General features: G+C 41.6%; 1 protein-coding gene across 4 annotated transcripts; it reads right to left on the bottom strand.

The window, feature by feature from the left end:
- Positions 1–784: 784 nt before the first annotated feature.
- LOC107746447 (protocadherin-18-like) lies at positions 785–7,963 on the bottom strand. 4 transcript variants are annotated; one of them, XM_016560670.1, is made up of 4 exons: positions 5,067–7,963; positions 4,698–4,753; positions 3,653–3,822; positions 785–2,001 (listed from the first exon to the last, which is right to left on the bottom strand). In XM_016560670.1, the coding sequence occupies exons 1-4, from the start codon at positions 7,554–7,556 to the stop codon at positions 1,346–1,348; spliced, it is 3,372 nt and encodes a 1,123-aa protein (XP_016416156.1). In that variant the 5' UTR covers positions 7,557–7,963; the 3' UTR covers positions 785–1,345. The 4 variants fall into 4 exon arrangements, with proteins under 4 accessions (XP_016416156.1, XP_016416155.1, XP_016416154.1 ...); XM_016560669.1 differs by having other exon boundaries at positions 785–2,004; XM_016560668.1 differs by having other exon boundaries at positions 4,698–4,786.
- Positions 7,964–13,005: the final 5,042 nt, after the last annotated feature.

Genomic DNA, 13,005 nt, shown 5'->3' on the forward strand with positions numbered 1-13,005 from the left:
TAAATTATACACACCGACAGGTGTTAAGCACACATACACACAAAACACAAGAACACACATTTATAAACATGCAAACATAGATCATACATAGACCCACACGCATACATATGCTAGGATATGTATTGATCATTGTATGAAAGATTCAGTGGCCTGTATACATTATACATGTGTATGAAGTAATTAGACACCACTGATAACAATATTTGGGGGGCATGGCGTGTTTTATGTAAAGCCATAATCTTTCTATGAGCTAATTACTCAGGGTTATAGCTAGGAGTTATGGCTATGTAACCAGGGCAGAATTACACCCTTTCTGGGTTTTCTAGATCAAACGTGTACTTTAATAAAGTCATTAATCAGATTTTTAAGCACAAAAAGGATTTGTTTAGCACTCCTCCTTATGGCTATGGAACATTTATTTATTAAATTTTTTTGTGGCTGCAATACTTGCTCTGCTCAAAAGGGGCAGCTCTTAGTGAAAGCAGCAGTGGCGGAGGTCCATGAAAACATATGCCTGTCTGTTATAAGAATCACTGGTTAGATTCTGTAGGGAGTTGATCGATTCTGTCTAGTTCATTTTCAACAAGTTCCAAGGCTAACTGTAAAATATGCTTTCATAATGAAAGCTTATGAAGCCGGATTTGCGATAGGGTAAACATAATTACATCTAAGACCATAGATTTGCTGAATAAATAATGAATGAAAACAGACAGTGTGAAAGAGGTATTTCCAAAGGTATGTTTTTAATGCAACATTATTGTAAAATCGTAACAGAAAGGTTTGCTGACAAAGAGAAAAATCCTAATAAGGTCCCAAGAAATTTTTCACAGTCACTCATGGTTAAACCATTCTGGTAAGAGTATTTCGGTGTTCACAATAATGATAACAGAGAACTGGACCACCAACAACAGTTTGTATACACTGTAAACTCTGTATTGATTAAAACATCCTCATGCACACACTCACACACGCTCAAACACACATTAAACATGTTCAAGTATACAAACAAATCTTGGTTTAATTTTAGGTACATGCAGTGAAATGCTGTATAAAAATAGACATTTGTATTGCTTTCTGTACAAACACACGTATATACACATATATAAATACGGAGTAAAAAAAACATAAAAGGTGTTTACAATCACATTGTGTTCACTTTTGGACAAAAGACCAAAAGTCATACCAAGTAAACAATATTAACCGAAATGCTTCCACATGCGACTCAATCAAGGCTACAGCGCTGAACTCTCTCCCTTTCTCCTCCTTTCAATGATTAGTTCACTCTATGAAAATAGAGCGAACGAAAAAGAAAGAGATAGGGAAATGTTCTTTAACAGATTGTTGTTTAGCTCTGGCATACATCCTGAAGCAATTTGTTAATTTCGGCAACCAGTTCGCTAGCGTCAACAACTTCGTGTCTCATGTCGTTGCGTTTTCCCTGCCGTTGGCTGAGCACACTCTCCATGTCGTCCTCTTCATAGTTCTCTGGGATCTCCTCCATCGCCGGCAGCCATTTTAAATGTGCCTGCGATGCCGCGTGATTGGTCGAGCCGTGACCGCTCACCACGGCACCTCCAGGATTCTGAAAGTGAGTATTGGCTGCCCACACAGCAACACCCTGCGGGTAGGTGGGGCCTGTAGACGACGCCTTACCCGGCAGGAAGCCCTTTCTGATCTCCATGCCGATGGAGGAAGTGGGCAACCCAGCGCATCCTTCAATCTCACTGACCTCAGCGTAAGAAGTTGGCAGGAGACGTCGGAAGACGTTGTTAATTTCTGACAGCAGCGAACTGCCGCATTCCTCCTCGTTGTCTTTTCCAAAGGTAGAAAAGCTCTTCTTAGCTGAGTCGACTGACTGCTGGTCCTCCTCGAGGACCTGAGGCCTGCTCTCTTCTCCGGGGATGTACATGTTCGCACGGTAATCCGAAGATGCCTGAGATGGCATCCAGCACTGGTCAGAGTGACCCAACACATGGCACTCCTCGGTACACAATCTCATGACTGCTAAGAGAAAGACAAAGAGACATTTTTCAGTGAGTTTTAGGAGCAATTGAGAGCAAATTTCATTTAAATTTGGATTGTAAATATCAAAACTATCATTTTAAAACTGTTTTTTAATATCTCAGTTGTTTCTCCTGATCAGACAGGAGATTAACTGGGAAGCAAAAGGAGACTTTTGCTTAAGTCTCCTGTTTTTTTTTTTCTGAGAAATTCATGGTTCTAAAAGAGACTTTTCGCACTGATGCCATAGAAGAGCCATAGAAGAGTCACTGAACAGTTCATTGTTTTCTTAATATGAATAACATTTTCATAATCAGAAGAACATTTTCCACTATAAAGAGTGTTTTGTGCATTGAAAGGGTTCCATGGATTTTAAAGGTTCTTTCTGGAACCACGAATGCCAATAAAGAATCTTTATTCTTAAGAGTGTAGCATTTCTGATGAGATCTTTACAATGTTTCAAACTATTCTGCTTATCAAAAATGAGATTTCAATATTAAATACAACATTTTTCATTTAATTCCTCCGAGACCACATTATCTACCATACTTCTCAGCCACTGTCTAACTTGTATCTAATTTTATTGCTAGACATTTTAGGAGAAACCCCTGAGACAAATTTGATACTGTACTTAAATGAAACATAAATCTCCTGAGCTATGAAAGAGCAACCTCTGAGCAATGAAATTTCATCTGGGCATGTAAAAAACGGGAGAAAGGAAAGTGAGGAAAACAAAGGGATGAAAGAGAATGGGAAAACGAGGAGGGATGATAAGGTTAGGAACTTAGAGAAGGATTTCAGAGGTGGGTGGGTGCGTCGGGGAGAGAGCTTGAGAAGCTGAGGAGATTGAGAGTTTGTCATTCTTCTATTCCAGTTTCTCTTGTGGAGGCTGACATCCTTTGTTAAGCTGGATTATTATTCATTACTCTGGCAAAGTCGCCTCACAAAAATCAGATATGACTGAATTTGAATATTAGAGACAAAGCAGCAAGGGAATAAAAATGGAGAGGACAAACTGGAATTGGGATGGAGGAAATGGAACTGAGTGAAAATTACAATAAACTGCTTTGGTGAGGAAAGGGTGAAACTCTAATCGATGCGCACAGGTTGCTTCTTTCTCTCTATGAAAGAGGAAGAGCAGGGCTGAAATAGTGGCCCTCTGGGGAGAGAAAAGAGAGTGTGTGCGTGCGGAAGGGGGGTTTAACTGCATTGTGAAAGCAATTACGGTGAATTTTCCTCAGTTCAGATTTTGAAAGCATAGGGCTGTCAGAAGAGAATGAATACAGGGAAATAACACTCCGGTCCACGCCTCCACGCATGCACATAGACTGTCTTAAGCTACTGATAAAAGAGATTGACACTGCAAAAGGTAGTGGTTAAAAAAATAACATGATTTCAACCAAGAACCAGATCATTTAAAGGCCTTTTCCTTAATTTTCACATGCATATTGAGTATAAAAGCACAGTGCGGGCCATTTAATTTATACCTGCACCTGTTCACAACGTAATAAAAGTAAGCCACTGTAGACGGGGTGTTAAACTGCAGCATAAATGCGATGTGCTCAATATAATCAAGCTGATGAATGTCATAATTCAGGGTGATAAAAAGGTAAGAAACCGCATGAGAGACCAATTGGACTTCATTTCTCACCTGGGTGGAGACGCTGGTGGCCGTCGCTGTGGAAGAGGTCTCCGAAGCCGTCGCCTAGCAACCGGTCGATGGGCGAATCACGGCCCATCTCGCAGTCGCTGTCGCCCGCATCACTGTCGCCACGCCCACTATCTTTCAGACTGAACTTATCCATGTCCTGGAGGGCGTACCTGCACACACATTCACACAAACACAGTTACAGGTTAAACATGATTCTATGGAGTATGCAGCATAACATATAGGCTAATTATTAAAAACTATTTACAATATTCAAGTTCAAACAATCACTAAAATCAATTACCTACAAAAAAATCTGTTTAAAAGTGATTCGTTAGAGATATCAAACATGTACCACATTCAGAGTGGCATTATATGTTTGATTGTATTAAGTCAGCTAAAACACTTAAAAGTTTCCCAAAAGCATCTGTATGCATTGCATACAGTCTAGGAACTTGCATATGCAAAACAGGCAAGCATACGCCCCACCCATCATTTTAACTTGCACAGACTATATCTTTATTTAGCCATCATATAAACAGATCTATTCAATGTCTCTTTGGCACCATGCATTTAATCTCACACCCCAAAATGTCCCTTAAATATTTTGATTCACTAGCAGAGGCATGCAAGACAAAAAAGTGCAACTATCTAAAGCTAGTATGTTTTTAAATCATCAGCTGGACATTGAAATGCATTATTGTATGGAACAATGGTTTCAACAATATGCACGGGATAAAATGACATGATCCAAGAACAAAATGCAGATGAGAGGAAAGAAAAAAAAAGCACAGAAAGCAAGCTATGACCTCATGTGAGGAGCAGTCCAATCAGGATCTGCGAACGTGGGTGACCACGGCAACAGGGAAGTTCTGTCCTATTCTACCACAAACATTTTAGAATACCTATCATCCAATCCTATCGAACCAGCAGCACACAACAGGTTGAGTATCACTACCCATCTACTCTACCATACTATTTAGAGCACATCATGCCCAAATAAGGAGTTGGAGCTTGAAGCGTAGTATTTGTTTGTTTGTAAGTTTACCTGTAGCTGCGAGAGTATTTGTTCCCTCTGAAGCTGGGCCGCGGCTGATACTGACCCTGATGGAGTATTGAAAGGAGCTGTGAGACTTGCTATAGCAAAAACAGATGACATAAATAAAAAAAAATACTGATGGAACACGACTATCATTCACACACACATACACACACACACACACACACACACACACACACACACACACATGAATGAATAAATGAAAAGCGTTAGTGCGAGAACAACACACAGTTACCTGAATGTTATGTTGACATTGGTGAATGAAAAGACGAGTATAAACATGGACAGATAATTCACGGGCTCTTTATGATGATTAGCATCAAGTACACTGTTTAAATATGCAAGTTTTGCTTTTACCTCCACAGGGGGCGTGGCATGTATAAGTTCCAGGGCGAAGTTCTCAGGGATGTGATTGGAGGAAATAGTGACCAAGCTGTTCAGTGATTGGCGGCTGTGTTGGCTCTGCCGGCTGCTCATGTGGGCCCGTTCAGGTCCGGGCGAGGAGGTTGGTGAGTGATGGTGTGCCCGGATTGGGAGGGTCCCGTTGACGGTGGGCACCAGGGTGATGTCGCCCTTGTGGATATGCCGTGAGGGCTTTTTAGGGTGCTGTTGGTAAGTAGACTCAGCCACCCTGCAGTTGTATGAGTGAGTGTCCTTCTTTTCACGTGAGCAGCGAAGGGCAAAGGCCACCATGATGAGAAGCAGAACGGCGCAGATCGCACTAAGGGAGATGATGATGATCATGGACACATCTAGAGGGCCATCTCCACTTCCTCCACCTGTCAGATGGGGGTTCATGTGGTTCTCAATGTTTTCATAAAGCGAAAGTCTTAGTAGGGCTCTGGCGCTGAGGGGTTGAGCACCATGGTCCTGCACTAGGATGGTCAGCTCCACGTGATCCTGTGGAATGTCCTGCATGCTGACGTTGGTCCGAATTTCACATGTTTTAGCATCCATAGCGAAGTAACCTGCCTCATTGCCCCCTACTACAGAACACGAAAGGTCACTATTGGAGCCGGCATCATAGTCTATCGCGTGGACAATAGTTAACACGTCACCAACCTCTGCGTATTTGGATACTGGAACATCAGCCGTGTGGTTCCACAGCTGAGGCATTGTGATGACCGGTCTGTTGTCGTTCTCGTCCAAGACAGTCAACACAATGGTCACATTACTACGCAGTGGAGGACTTCCAGAATCCCGGGCCTGGACTAAGAACGAGATCTGACTCACATCTTCGCGATCAAAAGTACGTAGTGCATAAATGTTTCCATTAGAGGGGTCAATGGTGACGTAAGTGGAGATGGAGCTCCCATGGACTGTACATTCAAGTATAGAGTAGCTCACTTGACCATTCGGGCCCAGGTCTGGATCTGAGGCCCTCACAGATGACAGATAAGCTCCTGGTGAGTTGTTCTCTGCCTTGGAAATCTCATACCTGCCCTTCTCAAACTTTGGCGCGTTGTCATTCTCATCCTGGACCTGCACAGTGAAGTGTTTGATGGTTGACAGACTTGGAGAGCCTTTGTCTTCAGCTATAACAGTCAAGCTGAACTCGGACCTCTTCTCTCGGTCCAAACTGACATTTGTAAGGATCATGTAGTTCTTCTCATATGTCTTTTGCAGCCTGAAATGACCTTGGCCATGGAGACGGCACTCCACCTCTCCATTCAACCCAGAGTCCAGGTCATCCACCCTCACCAGAGCCACAAATGTATCTACAGGAGCCGTCTCTGATATATAAGCTATCTCCTCATTCCCAGTGGACATCAAATTGATACTAATGTCAGGCTTGTTGTCATTCACATCCACCACTTTTATTATGACTTTACAGTGTGCTGGCATTGAATTGGGACCCATGTCTTGAGCTTGAACATCTATGTCATACAAATGTGTGCTTTCAAAGTCAACTTTCCTCATCAGTGTCAAATGACCATTATCAGAATTAATCTTAAAAGTCTCTAAAATTTTAGGTGACACGTGACTGCTAAAAGAATATACGATTTTCCCATTGGTCCCTTCATCTGGGTCAGTGGCATTCAGATCAATAAGCAAACTGCCTAAAGGAGAATTTTCAAGCAAGTTGATCACATAAGATGGCTTCTCAAACACAGGATTGTTGTCGTTCGAGTCAGCTATGCTGATTTTCAGGAGCGTTGTTCCGAATTTTGGGGGAACGCCCCTGTCTGAGGCGGTAAGCTGGAGTTCATAGCTCGCTCGTACCTCTCTATCCAGCTCTTTAAGCACAACGAGCTCCGCGTACTTGGCGCCATCGGTTCTGGTTAGAATATCAATCATAAAAAAGTCAGACGGAGTCAGAGAGTATGTGTTCAGAGAGTTCTCTCCGACGTCTGGATCGATGGCGCTGTCAAGGGGAATGCGCGTCCCCACGGCGGCGGTTTCGGAGATCTCTATGGGAATGACGGGGCGCGCGAACTGTGGCGCATTGTCGTTAATGTCCAGAATTTCCACTTCGATGTGGAACAGCTGTAGGTGCTCCGTGGGAAGGGTGAGGACGTCAAATTCGATAGTGCAGTTGAGATTCTTCTCGCACAGTTTCTCGCGGTCTATTTTGGTCCTGATGCTGATCTCTCCATCCTGGTCGCGCACGGAGAGAAGAGACGCGCTGCCGCGCTGCATGGCTCTAAAGCGTAACGGAATCGAGCTCGGAAGTTTGGACAAAACATCAGCGACATCTTCACGAAGTCTGGCGATAACTGTACCCACCTTCTGCTCTTCGTAAACTTGGTATTTCAGAGTTTTCGCCGAGACGTGTCGTGCCAATATCACGAGCACAGCAAGTTTAAGTAAAGTGGCACAGAACACTGTGCCCTTACTGGTATCCATGTTGGGCTCCGACAGGCACAGAAATAAACTCTCAAAGTGACGGTCGCTTCCTTTGTTGAGCTGTCACAGTCCTTTACATGCGTTGTTATGGTCTCAAAATCATATCCAAATCCGAAAGAAAAACGTCTTCTCTAAAGATTTCGACGACAAAAACAGGTCTTGAAAAATCAGCAGAGCGCAGGAGCTTAAAACAAGCAATGGCATTAAAACCAAAAGCGCATATCCCTCTGTCACTAACGAGAAATCTGTTGCGCGTATCAAGAGACTGGAGCGCAACCTCCGTCTGGAGAGACTATGCGCGTGCGTACCTGTCTCCCTCTCTTTGACTGACTAACCCAAAATAGCAAAGCCTCCTTTAGAGCCACGGCTTCAGACAAAACGCTTCTCCTAAACCAAGGGCTGCCTCTTCTCTCTGCGACTGACCATTCAACACAAAGCCACTATAGATCCCAATTAAATGAAGGGGAGAAAGGAAGTGGATAACTCCGCCCTTTAGGGTCTTTCTCTCCCCCCTGAGATTAACTTTCCCTCTAGATGACTGTTAATCCAATTTATTCACTTAATATTTAACTCTATTTTAGGATAAGCATAGTAGAATGTCATTTTGGCAAATTTGTGCAGCTACAGCAAAGACGCATTCATAATGTGGCCTCGTTTATGAATCTGTGTGTCGGGTGAGAACTGTTCTGTTCTATCTGTAACTCAGTGTTTTTAAACACTTAATATAATATATAATATAAATATGTGACTATTTATAACATTCCCATACTTTTCTGATATAAAATAGTTTTGAAACATTATGCATCCCTAAATTGTTTAAATTAACATCAAATATGAAGAGTGCAGTTGTAAATATGAAAAGATTAGGTACCATTAGGGTTCCCAAAATCATCATGCTAGAGAACCAATAGGCATCTTTAAAAAAGAGAGCAACTTGCAAGAAGAGTTCCTGCAAGAATTCCAAAAAATACTAATGGGATATATAAGACACCTTCTAAAAGTTGCATAAAGGTTCTCCAGAGTGCTCTGATAGCATGGAAATGTGGGAAACCCCAAATAGTGTGGTGGACTGTAACACCAAATGAAAAAATGATTATGCACGGAGGGAAGTGTGTTGCTCTGACATATAAAGGACTGTTGTGCTTGTGGGGTCCTTGGGTTCAAGTCATGTCCTAGTCCTGTTCCACCTCTTGCTTCCTGCACTTTTCATTTGCTTCTCCATCATCCTGTATAAAATATATAAATAATTAGGTTAATAAATATACAATCCAATCAAATAAAAATGGGAAGCAAATATAGAACTACGACCTCAATTTTAAATACATATAACAGAGTGTGTGTTAGTCTCATGATAATGTCAAATGTCGGTCCCTAGAAGTACAATGGAAAGGAAAGTGTTACAATCTGGTCAACTACAGTATTTCTAACTTAATATCTAGATGAAAAGCTTGTGTGGATGCTATGATGTCGTGTACATCAAATTATACAAGAGAACCTGCAGTTCTTTAACATCCATTACCATAATCAAGACAGACATTATATTCTACTTCCTTAACTCAGAATTACTATCATTTTTTTTTTTTCCCCACATAAATCTTACAACTTCTATATTCACCTCATGGGAGTAGTGCATATCTAATTTCACCCATGTAGCTCAATTCTAATTGGTTAAACTGATGTTAAAACACTCCTACAGCAGATGCTTACACTAAAACATCACTTATAGGTCATTCATTTTGGAGGACTAGACTAATCTTTGCATCAGCTGTCAAATATGTTTCAAAAACTGCTTAAGTGCCTTTCTTAAATCCTTTTAGTGTCACCCGCTTTCCCTTTCTGGGGTTCAAGTATTCTCACGTGCTATACCGACTCCTCATCTGCCATACGTTTGAGTTTAAGCTGTGTGTCGAATCACTTGTTGTGGTGAATGAGTGAAAAAAAAAAAAACTCGCTCACGCGCACAAACAGCTCTGCTCACGTGAATAATAAGGTTTTACATCGCGTGCATGTCTTTTTGTGTGGTTCCCGCAAAATGTATTAACCTAACATCCATGTAAGCGCTTAAAAAAGTGCACAGTCTGGACCGGATCATCTGTGCAGGGTCATTTGCATTTGTACATGGTTCATATGGTTCCTCTTTGAGAGAAAGCTTTCTTTGAGTCTAAACAATAGAGGGAAATTAGTTCAGTTTGAAAGTGTAAAAACGGGGAAAATTCAATTGATCTATCAAGCTCACGGGCAAACGGATGAATACAATACATTAAATGGCCTATTTCCTGACTCTCACTCAAATTCCCATGGTGATATGTTAACCCGTGGAAATGTAGCCAACCATATCAAACCCACAGAAGTTGGGCTTGGATTAATAAACCCCCTTTGGCGACAGATTTGACAGAAATGCTGCTCCTCGTTTCCCAATTCTGGAGTTCCATGTGCTTTAACAAACCAAAAGGGCCCATACTGAGACACTGGGGTATTCTAGCGACTGTTTGGGAAAGTGATTACCGTGAAATTTCAGCATTACCAGAAGGCGCACGTTTGACCCCGACACTTTCTTTTGTTTAGTTTATTCTTTTCATAAGACGCAGTGTTTGCGAATCGTCTGCGTTTCGCCCGGCCAATTTTAGCAGGACGATTTTAACAAGGTTTGATACGGCCGAGCGCTCTCTTTGGCTCCGAAGCCTTAATGCAATTACCTCTGCTCTAATCACATTGCCTGAACAAAGACGTCAAAGTCTTTGCTGAATTTGGGGGGTTCTGGAATGCCCGCAGTGTTGCATGAAAAATCACACAGTCTAAAAGAAGTGCGATAAGTAAAAACAGATGCACAGTCAAATGCACTTGGACACGGTTTGGCTTATAATTATTATTTTTTTTTTAATCCCTCATCTGACATAACCCATTTAAAAGTCGCGAACAATGCGATAATGAAACTAATACATTTAAGTGAAAACCAACTTGAGAGGCAGGTGCAACTTTGACATATATCAAATATTTTTAGGGTGATAGTACAAATTTACGACACCATATGGGGCCACTGCGTCTCAATCTCCCTGACAGAGGCGCATCCCTCGCATGTGCCATAAAACCAGGCCACGGATTCAACTTTTGTCATTGATATTCTGTCCTTCTCCAGCCATACAAAGGCCGCAGCAGGTGGAATGCAGGCCAAATGAGGTCCAAACTTGCGTGCGAACTTTGCTTCTAGTGTCGCTGGAATGCGCGTGAACGAGCGCGCGCTGCCGTTGTAAAGGCACGCGAGCATCTGTCTCATTATCCCTCATTCGATTAGCGCTCTCTCTTTCAAGGCGGGCTGTGTCTCGCTTTCTCAATAGACCCCCGGTCACAAAGGTCTCTGACAATGTACATTGTTATTCATACCAGGCCAAAGAGCAAACTTAGTGCTCTCCCCCCGGTTGGAACGGACTTTTACTGCTTTATGAGTCGTTGAGCGGGATAACAAGACTCGAGAGTCTGTTTGCTCGCGTGATGCATGTAGTGCGCGTTCTTAAAAACACCATATTGAGCTTCATGTCGCGGTGAGGGCGACAAATTTATTGCTGTTCTTTAACAGTAGCCCACTATGGTAATCCAGTCCCGCTATAAAACCACAAGTTTGTGTATGTACTGGCTAATTTGTGGAAATGATATGACAGCTGCACTCGAGGGCCACCCTCAGCTATACTGTGTTGCTAATGCTGCCAGTGAGAGTTTATGCTTACAGTGCAGAGAGAACGTAATATTGTCCTTTAATATTAGACTGAAATCAAAGTTTGCATATTGTATGAATAAAAAGCCTTGGGTACATAGTTCCCAAGTCAAAAATCCTCAAGGAAAGTGATTCCTTTTGAAAATCTATCATCGTTTGGAATTAAACCTAAAGTGTCCTGATGGGATCAAATAAGATCCTACTGTATAAAATGAAATACCCACAGGATTTTCTGTTCTATACTGTGAAATCTTTATCAGAACCTCACATGTTTTAGAGCAATCTCCTGCTGTTATAGTCAGTTAAAGGAAATGATCAGGAGCTAAAGGTATAATTTCAGGTTTTTTCCTTACTTTATTAGGCCTATATTATAAATGTTTTATACATATACAATGAAGCACAACCTTAAAGTACTTTATTGCTGTTACTGATAAATGGACATTTTATTCCATTAATAATCGCAATAGTCCCACTGGGAACCATGTGTTCTAAAATATCTCATTTTCTTTGTTTATTACTGTGCACTGCCAGAAAAAAAAAAAAAGATACATCTTGTCACTGGGACAGATCCTTGCCATACACCTTGATGAACTAATATGTACTAAATGCCTTTAGAGGTTGATAAGTTACAAAGGTGTATCTTTTGAGGGTGTTGTTCCAGTGTCAAGCCATTGAACCATTTAAAGATGTCTTTTTTTTTTTTCTTACAGAGTGCTATGTTGGAATCTGTTACGAAAATTTCTAATAGATTCAAGATTCAAGATTTTGTTGCATATTTCATTGCCAAGAATTTCTCTTCTTTGTTCTTGGAGAAAAAGGTGACTCTTACTCCTGAGTTTTTTTGAGTCTAGAGTCAATGTCATGCACCTCCCTAAAGCCATCCACACACACACACACACACTCACTCACACACACACACACATTAGCAGAGGCCACAGAGGAAGCAACAGCACACACACACACACACACACACACACACACACACACTGGCAATGAGTAATACCAGCCTCTCAGCCCCAGTTCAAGCACCGTCACCCAGGGCCAATCACTCTGACACTGATGTCTGCTGAGGTGGCTCCTTCTGACGACTGAGAGAAAGAGAAGGAGAGAGGGAAAAATAAATGAAACATGGAGAGAAATAATGAGATTTTTTTTTTTGCTGCCTAGTTATTAAGACAACAAGGAATAGTTAACTCATAAATGCAAATCCTGTCATTATTTACTCAGCCTTATTTTGTTTTGCTGTTATATATAAAGGATATTCACACACATACACACATGTATATATAAATGTATTCCATGAAAGCATCATAAAAGGCAGCCATAAAAATTCTGTCATCATTTACTCACCCTTATGTGTTTGTGTGTGTGTGTGATTAATGATGCTCAAGTGATGCTCAGTTCCTGACTGGACTCCATTCTTAATGACTGACAGCTCATTTTTTTGGAGCACGATCACCATGGAAACAAATCAGACAACCATAAATGGGATACACATTGATAGAGTTGTTGCAGTAATGTGTTAATGAAGGTATCAGAATGCAGATGGTATTAGTGCCAACATGTGCAGCAGCAGTTGTAAATGGGTCAATGCCAGAGCTTGGCAGGAAGATGAGCTAAGTAGAGAAAAACAGTGTTTTATTTAGAAAACATATTCTTAATTGTTCCATGCTCTCTTGACACACATTTCAGTGGGCAATCCCCTAGTAAGAAACACCTCCAAATAAAGCTGTTTTCTCA

Source organism: Sinocyclocheilus rhinocerous, unplaced genomic scaffold (assembly GCF_001515625.1).
Source record: "Sinocyclocheilus rhinocerous isolate Xijiao unplaced genomic scaffold, SAMN03320098_v1.1 scaffold2724, whole genome shotgun sequence".
Taxonomy (NCBI): Eukaryota; Metazoa; Chordata; class Actinopteri; order Cypriniformes; family Cyprinidae; genus Sinocyclocheilus; species Sinocyclocheilus rhinocerous.

Coding starts and splice junctions, on each gene's coding strand:
- LOC107746447 (XM_016560667.1), bottom strand. CDS start 7,556: ATGGATACCAGTAAGGGCACAGTGTTCTGTGCCACTTTACTTAAACTT. Junction 4,787..5,066: donor ATGCCACGCCCCCTGTGGAG/GTAAAAGCAAAA, acceptor TTTTTGCTATAG/CAAGTCTCACAGCTCCTTTC. Junction 2,005..3,652: donor CCACCAGCGTCTCCACCCAG/GTGAGAAATGAA, acceptor TCTTTCTCTTAG/CAGTCATGAGATTGTGTACC.